Source organism: Colobus angolensis, unplaced genomic scaffold (genome assembly GCF_000951035.1).
Source record: "Colobus angolensis palliatus isolate OR3802 unplaced genomic scaffold, Cang.pa_1.0 Scaffold87, whole genome shotgun sequence".
Lineage (NCBI taxonomy): Eukaryota > Metazoa > Chordata > Mammalia > Primates > Cercopithecidae > Colobus > Colobus angolensis.
Window position 1 is genome coordinate 4,638,730 of NW_012122598.1, and position 20,800 is coordinate 4,659,529.

General features: G+C 38.9%; 1 protein-coding gene across 3 annotated transcripts in view; it reads left to right on the forward strand.

Moving 5' to 3' along the window:
* Nucleotides 1-20,561, forward strand: part of CHIC1 (cysteine-rich hydrophobic domain 1) — a 113,155-nt gene extending 92,594 nt beyond the window's left edge. Inside the window, exons 4-6 of one of the 3 annotated variants that reach the window (XM_011930667.1) lie at nucleotides 15,514-15,570; nucleotides 15,842-15,901; nucleotides 17,137-20,561. In XM_011930667.1, coding sequence (XP_011786057.1) covers nucleotides 15,514-15,570; nucleotides 15,842-15,901; nucleotides 17,137-17,187 — 168 coding nt within the window. In that variant the 3' untranslated portion in view covers nucleotides 17,188-20,561. The remainder of the gene's footprint in view (nucleotides 1-15,513; nucleotides 15,571-15,841; nucleotides 15,902-17,136) is intronic. The other 2 variants (XM_011930668.1, XM_011930669.1) reach the window with 2 other exon arrangements.
* Nucleotides 20,562-20,800: the final 239 nt, after the last annotated feature.

Genomic DNA, 20,800 nt, shown 5'->3' on the forward strand with positions numbered 1-20,800 from the left:
GTATGATCATGTCATCTGCAAATAGGACAATTTGAGTTCTTTCTCTTTGTTGCTTTATATTTCTTCCTTTTGCCTTATTGCTGTGGGTAAAACTTCTAGTAAAATCTTGGTCAAAATAGTGAAAGTGGACATCCTGGTTTTGTTGCAGATCTTAAAGGAAACACTTTCCTTTAGTTTAGTAGGAATGGTACCAGCTCTTCTTTGTACCTCTGCTAGAATTCAGCTGTGAATCCTGGTCCTGGGTTGTTTTTTTTTTGTTTTGTTTGGTTTGGTTTTTTTTTTTTTTTTTTGGTTGGTAGGTTATTTATTACTGCCACAATTTCAGAACTCATTATTGGTCTATTCAGGGATTTACTTTCTTCCTGGTTCAGTCCTGGGAGGGTGTATGTGCCCAGGAAAATATCCATTTCTTCTTTATTTTTTAGTTTGTGTGTATAGAGGTATTTATTTATAGTATTCTCTGATGGTTGGTTGTATTTCTGTGTGGTCAGTGGTATTATTTGCCTTATCTTCTGATTGTGTTTACTTGATAATCTCTCTTTTCTTCTTTATTAGTCTAGGTGGCACTCTGTTTTATTATTTAAAAAAAAATCCAGCTTCTGGATTTGTTTTTTGAAGGTTTTTTTTGTGTGTGTCTCTATCTCTTTCAGTTCTACTCTGATCTTGCATATTTCTTATCTGCTATTAAATTTGGCATATGTTTGTTCTTGGTTCTCTAGTTATTTTTGTTGTGATGTTAGGTTGCTAACTTGAGGTCTTTCTAGCATTTTGATGTGTCATTTAGTGCTATAAATTTCCCTCTTAACGCTGCTTTAGCTGCATCCCAGAGGTTCTGGTACATTTTATCTTTGTTCTCATTTGTTTAAAGAACTTCTTGATTTCTGTCTGCAGGTCTGACTGGCAGACCCTGGCCAAGCAATGGATGAAAAAATTTATGCAGACACAGGTTTTTTGCCTGGCCAAGTGGCTAGGGGACCAGACCACGCACAGATACTGAGGAGGGTGCCATAAAGAGTCCCAGCAGCTGCAGCCCTGATAAGCCAGTGCTGCAGGGATTTATCTAGTATAGATTTAATGACAAAGACTTTGAGTCAACACACTTGTGGGTAATTAACATGGTCAGCTCCCCGGAGAGAGAACTGCTGCACGCAAATGATTAAAGTCCAGGTTCCAAGGCCTAAGTAAACTAACTTATCTAGATCAATTCTCTAAGGCTCCAGATAAGAGAATTTGGTTGCCTTCAGTCAAATTATCTTTCAAAGGTTTAAAGTCCCGGCCTTCCAATAAGGTTTGTGTTTTTCCTATAATTTCTCCCACCACCCTGAATGATGTCCTATATCTTCCCCTTTTCTTTCTTTCTTTTTTTTTTTTTTTTGCATCAGGTTTTATTGATTGAAGTGTGCAGATGTGTGCAGCAACAGGTTTGTCCGGCACAGCAGTTATAACTCATATTCCAGCTTTGCATCCTACAATTTTCAAGTAACATAAGACAAACATGAGTATAATTAGCAACATTCCTTTCAAATCAAGGAGTGACCCCCAGAAGTAGGGGTCTATCCAGGAGAGATGTTCTTGCACACCCTTCCATTTGACTGTTTTTTGAGTGTATAGATCTATGGCATTTAGGGATTCTAGAATTTTAGTTTTAAGTTGCTTTACATCTGCTGTTAAATTACCATGAAAGGTTCCCGAGAGGTGTTGTTTCACCTCATCTCAACTATGTATTGATTGATTCCAAGGTAGAGAGGTGACACAGATGTGCTTAAGCTCCCAGTCACAGTTTAATTGCTGTCGGAATGCCAGTGTATCTTGTCGCTCCCCCACATATTTCAAGGCACATATTTCGAGGGCTTTCAGACGTGCAAGAATCTTTTGATCTATATATACCCTGCTGTAAGAGACATTCATTAGACACATTCCTGGCCAAATTATTTACAAAAGTAGCTGTTTGTAGTGATTCAGTAATAGATACTACAGCAACACTAGCAATTGCTGGGATGACTATGGCAGAGACTATAAAGGCTATAAGTGTAACTATGAATCTTTTGTGTCTGACCTGGGACAGGGCACTTTCTAAGGTGGTAAGAGCAGAGGAGCCTTGCCAATCGTGTGTCAAATTGACTGGTAGGAATGCCTTAGATTGTCTCCTTAATACCATGACACTTGTAATTTAAATTAGGTATATTGTAACTAGTGATACAAGAGGCGAACTAAGCCTGTCCCTGCACTCAGGTCACAAACGTGGAGTTTTGGGATGTAATGGAAATATTGGTTCCCATAAGGAAAACATGTGGATGGATAGTGCAAATCAGGTACTGATCAGTGTGATTATGAAAAATGGTCATAGTGTAATTGTGACTGGAATTATGATATGTCCCATGCCAGGTTTTAAAGGAGGTGCTAAGATGTCCCAGGCACCATAAAGTGTCTTGGGGTGGCATGGACTCTAGTTGGGATCTGGGATACCCCATCCCCCTATTGACCCAAATTATAGGGGAGCAGGCCATGGCTACGAAACTGTCAATGATGCCATGGTAGATGGGGACATCAATATGATCACCCTGAAAGGGCTGTGGGAGCTCCAGTTAAAGACGTTATAATTGCCTAACTGGAGGCTACGGACTTGTGCCCCGTGATAGACCTCCCAGCCAAGTGGAATCCATTACTTTCTTGGCTTCGCTCTTTAGCACAGGGAGGAATGCTGGGGAAAGTGGCATTGGTGGCATTGCCCAGTTTGAGGCTACCTACAACTAAGACTGTTAAGGTTTTTCCTTTGCCATGATGTAGCCATAATTGTGTTTGGGCAGGTACACCATAAGGGTTAGAACTTTTATAACTTACACACAGTAGGAGGATAGTGGAGTGATATGTAGTGTTACCTGGCACCTTAGTCCAATGTGTGCCATTAATGAGGGACCCCACTGGGGGTAGATCTATTCCTCCTAGCCAAGCAGTTACATTATTAGAGGCTAGGAAGCGGGTGTCTGCCCAGGTGATGGGGCAGAAGAAAGGTGGATGCAAGATATGAGCCCAATAGAGTGTAGCAGGTACAGGTTGCAGACAAAGCAAGAGCATAAAAAGGATTAATACCCTATGCGAGTTGTAGTATACAACAGAGAGCATAGCAAGGAACAAATTATCTGGAGTAAATGGTGTCTTGTGTCCAGAACAGGATTCGCTCAGCCTCCAGAGTTGTCTTTTTCAGCATCCCCCAGGTAATGTCCAGGGCTTGTGTCGTCCAAGGAAGCTGCATCGTCTGGGGCTGCAGTTCCTGCACGGTCATTTTCTTCATTTCTGGTACTGGGTTGGGTCCTAGCCACACCATGGTATGGTTTGATGCATCATACTGGAATCCAAAGAGGACCTGAGGGGGTGTGAACACAAGCATATCCTCTTCCCCACATTAACAAATTATTTGGACCACACCATACATTACTGTTAACATCTTTCCATAAAACTGTGGGTTTTATGTCTTGAGAAGTTTTAGCAAAGTGCTTTTCTACAGCTGATTGAAATTCATCATTTAAATTTAAGAAATTAAGGGTAAATAAGGCTTGTGCTAGTGGTGTTGCAGGGTCCTTACTCATATTCCCCCTTTTTTGTTTTTTGAGCATATTTTTAAGGGTGGCATGGGTACATTGTACTATGGCCTGTCCTTGGGGCTTATACAGGATGCTTGTGGAATGTTGGATGTTCCATGTGTGACAAAATTATTGAAATTGTGAGCTGGCATAAGCCATACCATTCTCAGTTTTAATTTTTGTGGGCTGCCCCATAAAGGCAAAAGTTAAAAGAAGATGTTTAATGACATGTCAAGTGGACTCTCCAGAAAAGGCATGAGTGCTAATTAAGTGAGAATTGGTATCAACAGAACATGTACATATCTTAGTTTTCCAAATTCGGGGATGTGTGTAACATGTTTGCCATAACTGATTAGGTTCTAGTCCTCTAGGGTTAACACCTCTTGAAGGAGGGGACATGCCTGTGAGCTAGCAATCTGAGCATTGCAGGATAATTTATTTAGCAAGTCTCTGGGTAAGTTGAAATTGTTACGTTTCTCCAATTTTGGTGGAAAAGTTGATGCAATCGGGTGGCTTGATCAAACAGTAATGTCATAACTTGTAGGTCTGCTTGATCATTGCCATAAGCCAATGGGCTAGGCAGTGAGCTGTGGGCTCGAATATGTGTGATAAAAGCAGGATGTGTACATTAATCTAGCAGTTGCTGAAGTTGAAGAAAAAGTGCACACAGTGTGGGCTCCAGAGTGGACTTCATGAGGGCTGTTTCAAGGTTCTGCAGTAAATAAACAGAATAAGCAGAGTCACTAACAGTATTGATGGGCTGAGCAGAAAAAGTTTCCAGGGCTCCCACTTCAGGTCTCTGAGTGCTAGTAAATCCAGAATAAGTGAGGGAATTATGCGGTCTCCACCAAACAGCCACTTTTCTATGTTTACCAGAGCCATGTAAACAGTGTTAAAGCGTTAGGTATGGGGGAGTGAAATATTTTGGTAGGCAAAACCACAGAAGTATGAGATAAGAACTGAAGTAGTTTATCAGCAGGAAGGGCATTCACTATATGGCCTGTGTAATCAGAAAGTGCTATTTGCAGGTCTAAAGATAAGGGCAATACTGCTTCTTATTGCTTCTAATTGCTTTTTACTTAAAGGAATTCTGATGACATCAGGGTCATAACCTAGCAACTGATTGCATCATCTGCCACCTGAATAGATGACTTTACTAACTAGTTGGATATAGGGAGAGGGTGATTTAGTCCTGGTATGTGAGCAAAAAACCCATTCTAGAAAGCTCAGCCCTGGGGGCATCTGTCCTGTTAACCCTGTTGGGGAATGTTTAGTGGGAAAAACAAACAACTGAACTGAGTATTGTGGATCTTATGTGATCTAGTTGCCTCTGAGAAATAACTTGCTCTATTTCTTCTATTTCCCTTTTTGCTGCAGGAGTTAAATACCTTGGAGAGTCTAGGGCAGCATCACCCTTTAAGATAGAACACAAGTTTTGTAACTTATCAGTAGTTTTGCCCAAGGTGGGGTGAAGTCAGTTAATATCGCCTAGTAATTTCTGATTATCATTTAAGATGTGCAAGTTGCTAGGATTTAATTTAACCTTTTGAGTTCTTACTGACCAGGAAGTTAGTGTGTACCTGAGATATTTCCAAGGAGAGAACATTTGTACTTTTTCAGGTGCTATGATTAAACCTCTTAACTGTGCATTCTTTATGACAGAGGCATATAAACTTAAAAGTACTGGCTCATTGGGGCTGCTAGTAGAATATCATCCATAAAATGAATAATTGTGCAATTAGGAAATTATTTTCTATTGGGGACAAAGCTTGATTTACATGATACTGACACATGGTAGGACTGTTCAGCATTCCTTGAGGAAGCACTTTCCAATGAAATTGGTGAGCTAGCCTTTCATTATTGATAGCTGGTATTGTAAACGCAAATTTTTCTCTGTCCTGTTCTGGAAAGGGAGTAGTATAAGAACAGTCTTTTAAGGCAATAACAACTATAGGCCAATCTTGAAGAATCACCATGGGGGAAGGGAGACCCTGTTGAAGGGGTCCCATGGGTTGCAAATTAGCATTGATAACCCACAGGTCATGCAAAAGTCTCCATTTACCAGACTTTTGGGAAATGACGAAAATGGGTGAATTCCAAGGGCTGTTTGATTGTTCTATATGGCTGGCTTTTAATTGCTCAACTAATTCATGGGCTCTTTGTAATTTCTCTCCCTTTAAAAGCCACTGTTCTATCCAAATTGGATCTTGAGAGAGCCATGTCAGGTAGGGGAGGGATAATAACAGTGGCCATTATTAGAAAGGGGTCTGCAGAGTGACTCCCGCATTGGGCTAATAGGTCCCGTTCCCCAAAGATTAACAGGGATGGGCATATTAGAGGTTGTATAACTGCCTTTCTTCCCTCTGAATTGCAACATGTTAGGGGGCACGTGCTCTGCTTGGCAGTGTGTGCTTCCCCAACACTGACAATTTTTTGTTTCTGAGTGACCCAAGGCCAAGTTTCTGTTCAGTTTTGATAACTAATTATTGAAACGCCCACCCCTGTGTCCAATAAGCCAGTAAAATTTTTATTTCCAAATGTTAAGGTAATCATGGGTCTCTGATCAGTGATTAATTGGTTCAAATATACTCCTGTGGCTCCCGTGCTTCCAAAACTTCCCTTTCCCCTTTCTTTTCCCTGGGCATTGGGGACCCAGTATGGTAAGAGTAGTAACTGAGCTATCTTTGATCCAGGGGGAAGAATATGCAGACCTTTACATTCCGTCATAACTGATATCTCACCTTGATAATCACTACCCTGGTGAGCACATTAATTCCTTTATGGGATAGGTGTGATCGCCCTAGGACTAATCCCACAGTTCCCAGAGGCAGTGGGCCCGAGATCCCGGTTGCAACCCTTTTAAGGTCATCTTCTTTTAGCCGTAGTTCTTTGGGGCAGAGTAAGTCCAGTCCTGTGCTCTCAGTGGTGGCAGCTCTGAGAGAGAGGACTGTGGGCTTTTCATCTGACAGAGGAAAACCACTGGCATTGCCCCAATTTGGAGCAGAGCCTGGGGCCAGTCCCTCATGAAGTTTCCTGCCTGATTACTTATGGGGTTGCTGTTTTTATCAATTTGGACCTGCATTGATTTGCCCAATGTTTCCCCTTTTTATATCAGGGGCGTATGGAAGGGAGTTCTTTTCCTGAATTAACTTTAGTCTCTATTATTGGGGCATTCCCGCTTCATATGACCTGGCTCTCCACATAGAAAACAATTTGGGTTTCTCTGCTTTTTCACTTTAGGAGGCCTTAATGCCATAGCCAGTATTTTGGCTTTGTGTGTTTCAGTCCCCACCAGTTGGCGTGCTCATATAAGTTCCCCGACTGTGGCTGCCTGTCCTCTGATTGCCTGCATTGCTTGCTGGCAGTCAATGTTAGCATTTTCATAAACCAATTGCAATAATAATATATCAGTGGCCTGGGCATGACTAATTCATCTCTTAATTGCCTGGGTTAACCAAATGATAAATTCAACAAATGGCTCCTGTGGCCCTTGTCGAACATTTACAAAAAAATGCCTGTTGAACTCCACTTTTGGGAATTCAGTCCCAAGCCCTGGGATCACACAAAGACACTTGTGTGTAGACCGGGGGATCACAATTTAGTTGTTGTTGTTCATCAGCATGGGGACGCCTCCCCTGGAGCATAGCAGTGGTTGTGTCTTGCCCAGCCACTTGATTCTGTTGGCTTGTTGTTCGCACAATTCATCATATTCTGCCCTACCGAGGAGGTATTGACTGGGCTCCCAAGTTGTTTTAGCTAGCACTGACTAGTCCCATGGGCTCATACAGAAGTTGTCTGCCATCACCTCAATTATTCCTTTCGTAAATGGTCTAGCGACTCTGCTTGCTTTAATGCTTTTTTAAAATCTTTTTATAAATGTTAAAACAAATGGGTTCATACACCTTTTTGCCTTGTCAATTTTGTATTAACAGGCAAGCCAAGAGCTCCCCTTCTAATGCCACTTGCCTACGACAGGGTCCCATAGCTGTAGTGTATCCCTTGTCTTTTTTCCAATTTATTGGAGGAGGGGGCTCAGGCAAAACTTCCATTTCCTCTTTGTTATTTTTGCCCAGAAACGGCAAGGCTGAGGGAGATGGAGGTGGAAAGGTAGGTGATGGTTCCTCTTCCCTCCCCCTTTTAGGCTCTTCTGTGTATAGCGGGACCAAAGCAGCCCTTACTAAAGCCCATACCATTAGAGATGTGACTGGGACCCATTGCCCTTGTGCATGATGTTCTTGAAGATTTCTCTTCACTTGTTCCAAGAGCTCTACATCTAGCGTACCTTCTTCCGGGAACCATGGGTTATGGGAAACAACAGTTTGCATTAGGTCCCTTAATTGAGCCTGTGAAACCGAGGCTCCACTAGCTTTAAGCAGCTGTTTCAATACTTCTATATACTGTTGCTGTTGAGCTGATAACTGTTGTCCCATGATGAAACCCTAGCCTGAACAATTTCCTCAAACTTGCCAATCCCAAGCAGGCACCAATGACTTACTGACTGTGCAGTCTCTTCACCTTTGTTTTCAACGGTTCCATTGTGATCCATTGCAGTTATTTCTCACATAGGGCAACAGCTGCTGGGTCTGACCAGCAGACCCTGGCAGAGCGACAGATGAAAAAATGTATGTAGACACAGGTTTTTTGCCTGGCTGCATGGCTAGGGGACTGGAGTGCCCACCAAGGAGGGCACCATAAAGAGTCCCAGCAGCCACGGTCCTGACAAGCCAGTGCTGCAGGCATTTATTTAGTACAGATTTAATGACACAGGCTTTGAGTCAACACACTTGTGGGTAATTAACATGGCCGCCCCCCTGGAGAGAGCAGTCCTGCACACAAATGATTAAAGACCAGGTTCTGAGGCCTAAGTAAACTAACTTATCTAGATCAATTCCTTTACACTTCCTTTTTTTCTATGTTTTACTCTCAGGCTCCGCATAAGAGAATTTGGCTGCCTTCAGCCAAATTATCTTTCAAAGCTTTTGTAAAACCTCCTGGCCTTCCATGAAGGTTTGTGTTTTTCCTATAATTTCTCCCACCCCCATGACCAATCTCCTACATCTGCCTTAATTTCATTATGTACCCAAGAGTCGTTTGGGAGCACATTGTTCAGTTTCGATGCAGTTGTTTGGTTGTATTGGGGAGTTTATTACATATTAACTTACACAATCACAAGGTCCCACAGTCTGCAAGCTGAGGAGGAAGGAGAGAGAGTCCGAGTCCCAAAACAGAAGAACTTGGAGTCCAAGTTCAAGGGTAGGAAGCATCCAGCATGGGAGAAAGATGTAGGCTGGGAGGCTAGGCCAGTCTCTCCTTTTCACATTTTTCTGCCTGCTTTATATTTATTGGCAGGTGATTAGATTGTGCCCACCAGATTAAGGGTGTATCTGCCTTCCCCAGCCCACTAACTCAAATGTTAACTTCTTTTGGCAACACCATCACAGACACACCCAGAATCAATACTTTGTATCCTTCAGTCCAACCAAGTTGACACTCAGTAATAACTGTCACAGTGGTTTTGAGTGAATTTCTTAATCTTGTGTTCTAATTTGATTGTCCTGTGCTCTGGAAGACTATTATGAATTCTGTTCTTTTGCATTTGCCGAGGAGTGTTTTACTTCCAATTATGCGATCAATTTTAGAGTAAGTACCATTTGGCGATGAGAAGAATGTATATTCTGTTGTTTTGGAGTGGAAAGTTCTTAGATATCTATCAGGTCCACTTGATCCAGAGCTGAGTTTAAGTCCTGAATGTCTGTTAATCTTCTATCGCAATGATCTGTCTAATATTGTCAGTGGGATGTTAAAGTCTTTCACTATTATTGTGTGGGAGTCTAAGCCTTTTGAAAGTCTCTGAAAACTTGCTTTATGAATCTGGGTGCTATTGTATTGGTTGCATATATATTTAGGTAGTTAACTCTTCTTGTTGAATTGAACCCTTTACCATTATGTAATGCCCTCTTTTGTCTTTTTTGATCTTTGTTGGTTTAAAGTTTGGTTTTTCAGAAACTAGGATTGCAACCCCTGCTTTTTTCTGCTTTTCATTTGTTTGGTAAATTTCTTCCTTCCCTTTATTTTTAGCATATTTTTGTCTTTGCATGTAGGATGGGTCTTTTGAAGACAGCATACCAATAGGTCTTTGTTCTTTATCCAGCTTGTCATTCTGTGTCTTTTAATTGGGGCATTTAGCCATTTACATTTAAGGTTCGTGTTGTTGTATATGGATTTGATTTTTTTCATCATGATGCTAGCTGTTTATTTTGCAAACTTGTTTATGTGATTACTTCATTGTGTCACTGGTCTGTGTACTTAAGTATGTTTTTTTAGTGACTGATGACAGTTTTTCCTTTCCATATTTAGTGCTTCCTTCAGGAGTTCTTGCAGGGGAGGTCTGGTGGTAACAAATTCCCTCAGCATCTGCTTGTCTGAAAAGGATTTTATTTCTCTTTTGCTTATGAAGCTTAGTTTGGCCAGACATGAATTTGGGGGTTGGAAATTCTTTTCTTTAAGAATGTTGACTATTGGTCCCCAATTTCTTCTGGCTTGTAGGGTTTTTCACTGAGCGGTCTGCTTTTAGTCTCATGGGCTTCCCCTTGTATGTGACATGGCCTTTCTCTCTGGCTACCCTTAACATTTTTTCTCTCATTTCGACCTTGGGTAATCTGATGATCATGCATTGGGGATGATCTCATGGAATATCTTACTGGGTTTCTCTGCATTTCTTGAATTTGAATGTTGGCCTGTCTAGCTAGTTTGGGGAAGTTCTCTTAGATGATATCCTCAAGTATGTTTTCCAATTTGGTTCCATTCTCCCAGTTTCTTTCAGGTACCCAAATCAGTCATAGATTCGGTGTCTTTACGTAATTCCATATTTCTCAGAGGTTTTGTTCATTCCTTTTCATTCTTTTATCTGTATTGTCATCTTCCTTGCTTATTTCAGAAAGATAGTCTTCCAACTCTGACATTCTTTCCTCTGTTTGGTCTACTTTGCCATTAATACTTGTGATTGTATTGTGAAGTTCTTGTAGTATATTTTTCAGGTCTAACATATCAGTTATTTTCCTCTCTAAACTGGCTATTTTGGCTGTCAGCTCCTGTATTGTTTTATCATGATTCTTAGCTTCTTTTCATTGGGTTACAACATGCTCCTTTAGCTCAGCGAAGTTCATTATTACCCACCTTCTGAAGCCTACTTCTGTCATTTCAGCTGTCTCAGCCTCAGCCCAGTTCTGAGCCCTTGGTGGAGAGGTGTTGTGGTCATTTGTAGGAACAGGGGCACTCTGGATTTTTGAGTTTTTAGCATTTTTTTGTTCTTTCTCATCTTTGTGGGCTTATCTACCTTTGATTTTGGAGGTTGCTAACCTTTGGATGGAGTTTTTGTGGTTTTTTTATTGTTGTTTTCTCTTTGTTTTTCTTCTGACAGTCTGGCCTCTGTTCCATAGGGCTGCTGCAGTTTGCTGAGGGTCTTCTCTAGACCCTAGTTGCCTCAGTTTTTCTCATACCTGAAGGTATCACTAGTGAAGACTGCAAAACAGAAAAGATGGCGGTCAGCCTATTTCTCTGGAAGCTCCATTTCTCTGGAAGCTCCATTCCAGCGCAGTACTGACCTTTTGCCAGCCTGAACATGCCTGTAGGAGGTGACTGGAGACCCGTTTGGTGGTCTCTCCCAGTCAGGAGGAATAAGATCAGGCACCCACTTAAAGAACCATTCTGGCTGCATTTTGGTAGAGCAGCTATGCTGTGTTGGTTATCCCTTCAGCCCCTGATCAGTTTGGGCTTTTCATGGCCCACAGACTGGACCAACTGATAAGCCCAAACAGCCAAGTTGGCAGCCTGCCTCGCCCCTCAGGCATTCCATCCCAGGGAAAGGAGGGGGTAGGGGTGGCTAGAGGTTCCAACTGGAGGACACACCTCAGAAGGAGGAGTGGATCAGGGTCCCACTTAAAGAAGCAGTCTGGTTGTGCCTCAACAGAACAGCTGTGTCATAGTGGGGAACCACGTCTGCCCCTGTGCGCTTGGACTCTCCAAAGCTAGCAGACTGGAACAGCTGAGTGACCAACCAACCCAGGTGGTGGCCCTCCTCTCTCCCGGGCACTCTATCCCAGGGAGAGATCAGAGCTCTGCCCCTAATAGGTGCCAGCAGGCATGGCTGAAAGGTCCTGCTGGGAGGTTCTGCCCAGTGAGAAGGAATGGATCAGTGCCCTGCTTAAAGAAGCAGTTTGGCTACAATCTGGGAAAGCCACTATGTTGCACTACTCAGGGGACCCTTCCTCATCTCGATTGTTTGGACTCTAAGCCCACATGGTGGAACTGCTGAGTTGTCCAACCAATCCAGGTGGTGACCCTCCTCCTCCACCCCTGCCCATCCCCTGCCACACTATGTCTCAGAGAGAGATCAGAGCTCTGTCTCTAGTAGGTGCCTGCAGGCGTGGCTGGAGGATCCGGCTGGAAGGTCCTGCCCAGTGTGGAAGAATGGATTTGGTCCCACTTAAAGAAGCAGTCTGGTGACGATCTGGCCAAGCCACTGTGCTGCATTGCTGGGAGACCCCTTTCTCCTCCAGACCATTTGGATTCTACAAAGCCCACAGGCTAGAACAGCTGAGTCGACCAAATAGCAGAGGTAGAACCTGTCCCTCTCCCTGTTGCCTGAGGCTGACTAGGATTCCAAGCCAGGGGTTATTATTTTGTGAGGTGAGGTGGAAATGGGGCCTGCAGAACATGCCTCTCGGCTCCCTGGACTCTACCCCGTTCCTAGGCGTATATGCAGACCTCCTGTCTTGCCTGAGTTGCAGACATATTCATTGGGGATCTCCGGACCAAAATATGCAAAGCTCTTGGGTCTCTGTGCATGCCAGAGTAGCTGCTCCCCTAGACTCCATACAGCTCTGTATCGGACCCAAGGCTCTGGTGGCATGGGCTCATGAGGAGATCTCCTGACCCATGGGTTGCAAAGATCCCTGAGAGAAGCATGGTTTCCCAGGGTCACACAGTCACTCACTGCTTCCTTTGGCTGGAAGTGGGTTTCTCTTGGCTCCATGTTACTCCCAGGTGGGCCATTGCCCCACCCTGCTTTTGTTCTCTGTGTGTCGAGTTACTTCTCTAATCAGTCCCAACATGAGAACCTAGATATTTCAGTTGAAGGTGCTATATTCACTCACCCCTTTCATTCTTCTCCTCGAGAGTGGTGGACCACAGCTGCTTCTAATCGGCTATCTTGGCCCCTCTCCCTTTATTTGGCTTTTCTCTTTTTCCCTTAGTCTAGCTAATGGTTTATCTACTTTATCTTTTCAAGAACCAACTTTTTCTTTCATTTATCTTTCATATTTTTTAGTCTCTATTTTTTTCTGCTTTGATCTATATTATTTTTTCCTTCTACTAATTTTAGGTTTGGTTGGTTCTTGCTTTTCTAGTTCCTTGAGGTGCATCATTATATTCTTTCTTTCAAATCTACTGTTTTGATGTAGGCATTTATTGCTATAAACTTCTTTCTTAGTATTGCTTTTGCTGTATCTTATAGGTTTTGCATTGCTTTTTACATTGCTTTTCCTTTTTATTTGTTTTTGGAAACTTTATTTTCTCCTTAATTTCTTTATTGACCTAGTGGTCTTTCAGGAGCACATTATTTAATTTCCATGTATTGGCACAGTTTCCAAATTTCTCTTGTTATTGATTTCTGGTTTTATTCTATGGTGGTCTGAGAAGATACTTGATATGATTTTGATTTTCTTCCATTTGAGACAGTTTCTTACTTAACATGTTTTTTGTCATGGAAAATGTTCCATGTGCTGATGAGAAGAATGTGTATCCTGCAATTGTTGGATGAAATATTTTGCAAATGTCTATTAGGTCTGTTTGGTCTATAGTGCAGTTTAAGTCTGATGTTTGTTTTTTAATTCTCTATTCAGATGATCTGTCTAGTCTCTCCTGGCCTGGAAGGTTTCTGCTGAGAAATCTCCTGTTAGTTGATGTGAATTCCCTTATATGTGACTTGCTGCATTTCTCTTGCTGTTTTTAGAATTCTGATTCTGACTTTGACAGTTTGACTATGATGTGCCTTGAAAACGACCTTTTCAGTTGAATCTCTTTTGGAGTCTTTGAGCTTTCTGTATTTGGATGTCTGTGTCTCTTCCAAGACTTGGGACGTTTTCAGTTATTGTTTCATTGAATATGTTTTTTATCCATCTCTTCTCTTCTAGAACTCCCACAAGTCAAAAATTTGTTTGCTTGATGGTGTCACAGAGGCTTTCTTTATTCTTTTTCCTTTCATCTTTTTTTTCCTGCCTAGGTTATTTCAAAAGACTTGTCTTCAAGTTCAGAAATTGTCTTTTGCTTGTCTCCTTGTTGAAGCTTTCTATTGTATTTTTAATTTCATTCATTGAATTCTTCAGTTCTAGAATTTCTGTTTTGTTCTTTTTAACGATATCTTTGTTGGGTTTCTCATCTAGATTATTAATTGCTTTCCTGAGTTTTAAATTTTGTTTATTTTGTTTTCTTATATATCAATTTTCTTAAGATCATTTTTAATGCCTTTTCAGGCACTTCATAAATTTAATTTTCTTTGGAGTCTGTTGCTCGAAAATTATTGTGTCCTTTTGGAGGTTTTTTTTGGTTTGTTTTCTTTGTTGTTGTTTGTCCTTACATTGATATCCACATCTGCTGTAATTGCCACTTCATTCATTTGTGTGGAGTAGTTCCCATAGGGAAAGAGTTTTTCCTGTAGATGTATCTATAATGTTGGTTGGGTAACGTGCTTTGGCTTTGGTTCTGCATGGGCAGCACAGTGTAGTTTCCTTTGATTACTTTGGCTGTAATCAGTTTCAGCAGTGTCTTTGAGTTCCTTAGTGGCTCAGGCTTCAGTTGATTGTGGAGGCTGTGGTAAGGCTTTGTTTGGGACAGCAATGCCAAGTAGACTGGTCCTCAAACCCCCAGATAGTGCATGTGGGCACTGGCATTGGCTTGCCCTGAGTATGTCAGTCTTCGGACCATGGGTGGGCCATGCAGGTATAAAAAGTGGTGGCAGCAGGCCCTGGGTGGGCCAGTCCTCAGGCCCTCATTCAGGGCATGCAGGTCCCAGTGGGCCAAGAAGTTTGCTCCCAGGCCAGATAGTGCCTGGGGCCCTGGGAGGAGCACATAGGTGCTGGCGGTGTCTGCAGTGAGCTAGTGGGTGGGTCTATTAGTTCTCAGGTAGGGCACACTGGTATTGGCAATGTCCATGATGAGCTAGGCAGGTGTCATCTTTTATTTTAATGTTTTGAAAAGTTTTTTTAACATTTTGTACTCCCTACAAAATACACAGATTCTAAATAAAGCAACTCAGTCTCTGTCCCCCTCTTTGCTACATTACTGCTTCTCTGATTTATATTTTTCTAAGTATAAGTTTTTCCACTGGCTGTTTTTAACATGTTCTTTTCAGTGGAAATTCTGATATATGTTGGCTTGCTTTATTCAGCCTGTAGACCTTGACTGAATGCTATATGACAGGTATTGTGCCAGGAGCTGTGGTAGGAAAACTTTCCATGAGAAATTAGATTAGCTTGGCATTAGATGATTATTTAAAGTAATCTTATGACAGTTGTGTGAAAATTTAGATTAAATTCATAAATGAACTACTGTCTCAAGTTAGTATATTGTTTAGGTTTTCACAGTAGTCCAGTGAATGGCCTCACAACACAAAGAAATTCATACATATTTCATTTTAGAAAGCATATATAAAAATATGATTGATTGATTGATAAGTAGATAATCTTATAATAGTCATTCAAAATTTTACTCCTTTTTAGCACTTTCTGCCACTTATATTGCTTATTTCTCATTTCTAATAGAAAAATAAGGAGAAAGTAATGGGATATTACAAGTAGGTAGAAAAATATAGATGCACATAGTTTACACAGCTCTTCAGGTCATCTTGTAACAAAGTCTTGATCATTTTTCTTAGACCAGAAGATCAATTCAGAAGTTAATAGAATGGGAAAATAACAGATTATACCACAAGGTAAGAAATTTTAAGCAAATAAGTGCCCCATTCATGTTTTGCAGTATTAAATTGAAAAATAAATACAAAATGAGAATTTTTTAGGCCACAAAGGAATGGATTAGAGAACTAATACTCAATTTTTAATATATATTCTTTACAAGGTATTTTTAAGTGCTCTGTTTTGTATCCTGTACTTTTCCTGGATTGTTTTCAGTGATTTATTCAAATGTATAGGTTGTAATTAGTTTAAGTTAATATAAAAATTCTTAACAAGACTATACTTTCTTAGCTTGCTTTGCACTGGAAGTTGACTAAGAGGAAATGTGAAACTAGCAATATGATGGAGTATGTAAGTATGAGGTTGTTTTTAATTATTTTTTGATTCATTCTAAATGTACCATTTTCCTGTGTTTCTCATTTGTCAACTATTCCTTCTTTTTTTCTTCTTAGCCAGAACTTTTGTCCATTGAAATATAGAGGTTTTCTTCTACTTCTTTAGATTTGTAGCCAACCTAAAATATCTTGAAAGCTAACAATCATTTAGATCTTAGAAAAGTTTCAGTTAGTATGCTAAAATGAAAACATTGTACAACCTTAATCATTTAACATAGGCACAAACCATAGCATGTGGTGGTGGGGAAAGCTGCTGTTGAACAAAATGTTTCTAAATGTAATCTTGTCAAAACTTGCATAAAATAAGAGTTGACATCTGCATTCTGGATTCCTATTAATGGCTTTTTTTTGGCTGGCATTTAACTTTTAGTGAAGAAACTGTAAGGTTCTAATTTTTGTTTTAACTGAAAGCTATGCAATCTTAGTCATAAGACATAAATTCACATATAACCAATGTGATCAATTTTGCATAATTAGTATTGAAAAGAATATTAAATTTATCCAAACTTCCAACATGTAGTATATATTTAATAATAAACATTCCATGTGTGTTTCATAAGTAAGGATTATTATCGTATCTCTCTACACTTTGAATAATTTTGGGGAAAATGTGCCTATGACCACAAGTCTTAAATTCATTATAGATAAAACATTCAAAAAATATCCGAGTTTTTTAAAATTATATTTCCAAACCTTTTGTAATTAATATGTTTTACTCAATCCATTTGGGCACATTATATTTTTCACAACTTGTGAACGATAGTAATCTCCAACTAATATCAGTTGCTTTAATTGAAAAATATATAGATCTAATGTAAAGATATTTTTTAATCTGTGTAGCATTTTTTTAAATCTCTACTTTGCTAACAAAAAGATAGGGGTGTGGGGGAAAAACATAATATAATAGAGTTTGCTCCTCTGAACCTAAACAAATAGTTATTGTAAATCAGATAGTAAAATCTGTTAGCTACTATAAGTAGTTTTGTTTGCCAGCTTAATTTTTAAATTGCCAATCTAATAACAACTTGTGGTTTAAGTTCTTTACATAATTTTTCATGTATTTCACTTACTTTATATGGTGTAGAATTGAAATATTGTGCTATGAAAAACGATTATAGAGTTTCTGGGTTATTTATAAGTTATATTAAATGAAAAATATTTTGTAAATATATTCTTGTTTTTATTTTACAGGTAATACTAATAGAATTCTTACCAAAATATCCCATATTCCGACCTGACTGAGGAGTTTTATCCAGTCACTTCTGTGTTACCTGTCATTTCCTACCCTTAGTGCCTTGTAGATTTGGAATGAAGATGGTCTTCTTTGCTGTGTTCAACTTATTCTTTATAATGGTAGAATATTCTTCTCACTCTTTTGTGTTGGTTTATGAAGAACATTTGCACATCTTTTTGTCGTTAAATGAGGCTTGTGTTTTGCACTCTCAATTTTAAATACACACACGTGTGTGTGCATATACATATATAGATAGTTGCCATTAAAGATAAATCATCAGTGTTGGTGTTTAAAAAACAAAAACTTGTTCTGAGCATGCTGCCTTATAATTTTCATATTCATTGTTTCTAAACTCGCATCATTTTTCTAGGCTACTTGATGCTCTGTAATCCCTTACTGGACAAACTTAAATAAGCTTTTGGTAGCTTTTAGAAATGGTTTTACTCTGCTTTTAAAGGACATGCAATTAATGGCACTGGTTTTGTCCTGCACTTTGCTTTATCACTTATGTTAGTGGATAAAATACTTAAACTCCTAAAAACTTGTAAATATTGCCTCTTTGCGTAATGTAAAATGTGGTATGCCATGGTTTACATAATGTAATATTACTCTTATTGTATTGCCAACAATTTTACGTAAATTTTAATATGAATGAAGTTTGCAAGCATACCTTTGAATGTAGAGACTGCTAACATGCTGTTTTATGGCAAGGCCATAATGAGTATGTTAAGAATTTCAGGTGTAGGGCAAGGTTGCCCTTTGTAACAAGTGGATTAAAATTGAAATTATTATCTCAGATATTCTGTATTGCACCTGAAACCATGACCTTTATTTTTCCATTTCATTTAATAATTTCCATTTTGTTCTCTACTCCTTCCCACAAAAAAATTACTTGACATCTGACACATTTCACAGTCTCACTATCCTGCATTTATTAGCCTTTTCTTCCTTTGAAAATACACACAGTTATGACCTTTAAGGAGTATTTTGAGATTTCAGATATCTTCAGAAGGTATCTAGACCCTCTTGAAAGCCATTAATGCCTTTCTGCAGTTCTGATATTCTAGTTTGAGAAAGAGAGAACTAATTGAGAAGCTGTAGCTAAAGAGTATATAGCAGCTGATTCATAATTGAAAAAAATTCTCAGTTCTGTTTTTGAAGATCTTTTATAAAACATTAATGAGGAAAGACAAGTGTTTAGACAAAATTATTTTAGTTTATAAATTCAGCACATATGTAACATTTATTTGGTACATATGTCTCTATTTTTCTTCACAATTAAAATGATTGCTAGCACCACACAACTAGAATTTGAAAATTCAGTATAATGAAAGCTTTATATCACATTAATTCAACTACAAATGTATGCCTGTTTGCAGGCATTATTTGTAACTCATAGTGCTAAAAATAAAAGTGTCTAGGGCTCAATAATATTTTGTCATCTTACTCTTACTGCTTTTAGTAAACCTTTTAGGCAAGATTCATCTCAGTGAAGTGGACAATCATTTATTCATACAAGGTCAAGCCTTTTTAAGCCACTCTTAAAATTTATGCCTAATTTGAAATCCATAGTCCTTGACCAGTTTTAAAAAGAGAGAAAAAGAAGATACTATTTGTTATGTGATTATAATTGTGTGCACAAACACTTTTCCACCTTCCTCTGTGCCCCATTACCTCCATGCCACTCAGCCACCCCGAATCTCTAACCTTTAATAATGTGTATGCCTGCAAATATCATGTGTTTGCCTGCTGCAAAATTCAAGGTGTATTTTTATAGACAAGGTAGAGGCCTCTGAAAATGTATACCAAATGTCTTGTTTTATAGCTAAGGTCAGGGAAAAATTGTATCTGAGGTTTATGTTCCAGCTAATGTTATCAAATTTATGCTTCAAACTGTGATATTTTAATACCAAAATCGATTTTCAGCATAATATAAAATGTCTCATTATCACTGATAGGATAATTGCCTTTAAGTGTTAATCCTTAGAAGTCTTATTTTTTTTTCTGTAACCTTAGAATTTGATCATATGATAGTCATAGGAACTTTTTCTGCCATGTATAAATCACACTTGGTTTTGCTCAAAGAACAGAAGGAAGTGGTAAATTGTTTCCATGAAACAATTATTGAGAATGGGAATAGAGTGTATCTGGAAATAACACGGTATAATTCAAGTTACAGTAGCATTTGTCAGAAAAACCATTTGTCAGCATGTGTAAACTTAATTTTAAAGCCTATTCTCATCACTCAAGTTTGTTATTTTATGGTTCGTTATGCTGGTTGACTCATCTTAGTTTCTCCAACTACCCAAAAAAATACCAATTTTTTTCCTCTCTTGTATGACTACTTTTTCAAACTGTTTTTCTTTGCAGGGGGCTGATTAGCAATTGAGTATTTTGTAATGTTTGCGGGGAGTGGTGCTTTGTTTTCAGTGAAATTGGTTGCAGTGAATGCTAAAATGACACAGCACACTGGTGATTAATTCCTCCCCCATGGAGCCTTTTTTCTGTTACGCTTAGGATAGAACATACTTGTAATTTTCCATTAGGTTAGTAACATACTTTTGTGAAAGTTGTTTTTAGACTGAAGAAAGTAATTTTGAATTTCTTTGTTACATAATATTCCTTTATGAAACTTGTGATAGTTTCCAGAGCAAAACAACTTGTATTTGCCAAAGTATATAAATCTCACAAGGCTTTAAGGTTACAAGCTAAGATTGTTTTTTTAAATTAATGTTCCAGTGTTTCTCATTTGGCCCAAGATTCTGGCTTAATAAATTTGACCAACTGCCTATTTTTAAGCTTGTCCTAAAAGCCAATAACATGTTTATTCCTAATAACTAATATGGACAAGTGTTATTTACAGATTTATTAACTCCATCCCAGATATATCTCCACTCTTTGTTCCCTCCTAACACTTATGCTAGTTTAGGAAAGAGACAACTGTAGTAAAACTTTAGAAGAAGATGGAGAAGTGCCTTGTCTTTTTAGAACAAAGATAACACATTACGTGTAAGGAAGCATAATAAATGAATTGGTAGATTATTAGATTGGAAATCATCCTTTTCAATTAGGTTTAAGAATATTTTGCTGGTGTATTATCTTTTATTTATTATGTAAAGCCTCTTTCCTTCCTTTTCCCCAATCATGATATATTAGTGACAAAATATTATAGAACCGGACTATTAGTCACTTAAAAAAAACAGTATAATTCTAAACATGTAATTGAACATGTAATTTAATTTAGTTCTGGAAGGATAGTTGTCTTTGATTAAAGCCCCACCAAAACCCATTTAAGTTTTTAATGTACATACTATTCATATTATGGCCTGTAAAAACTCATCTACCATTTTGATGAAATTTGAATAAGTTTAAAAACGTGTAAGCCTTTGAACAAATGTGTGAAAGCTTTAAAAGATCATTAGCATTTTTATTTTGTTTACAAATAAGCTTCCATTTAAAAAAAATAAAACCTCACTACTTGAATATTAAGCTCTCAAACAATATTGTATTAAAATGTACTATATTGACCTAGGAGGATATAGAAATTATATTCAGCTGATTAACTGGAGCAGTTTCACATAGTGGAAATACTTTTTTGCTAATTTGATTATAAGTGCTCAA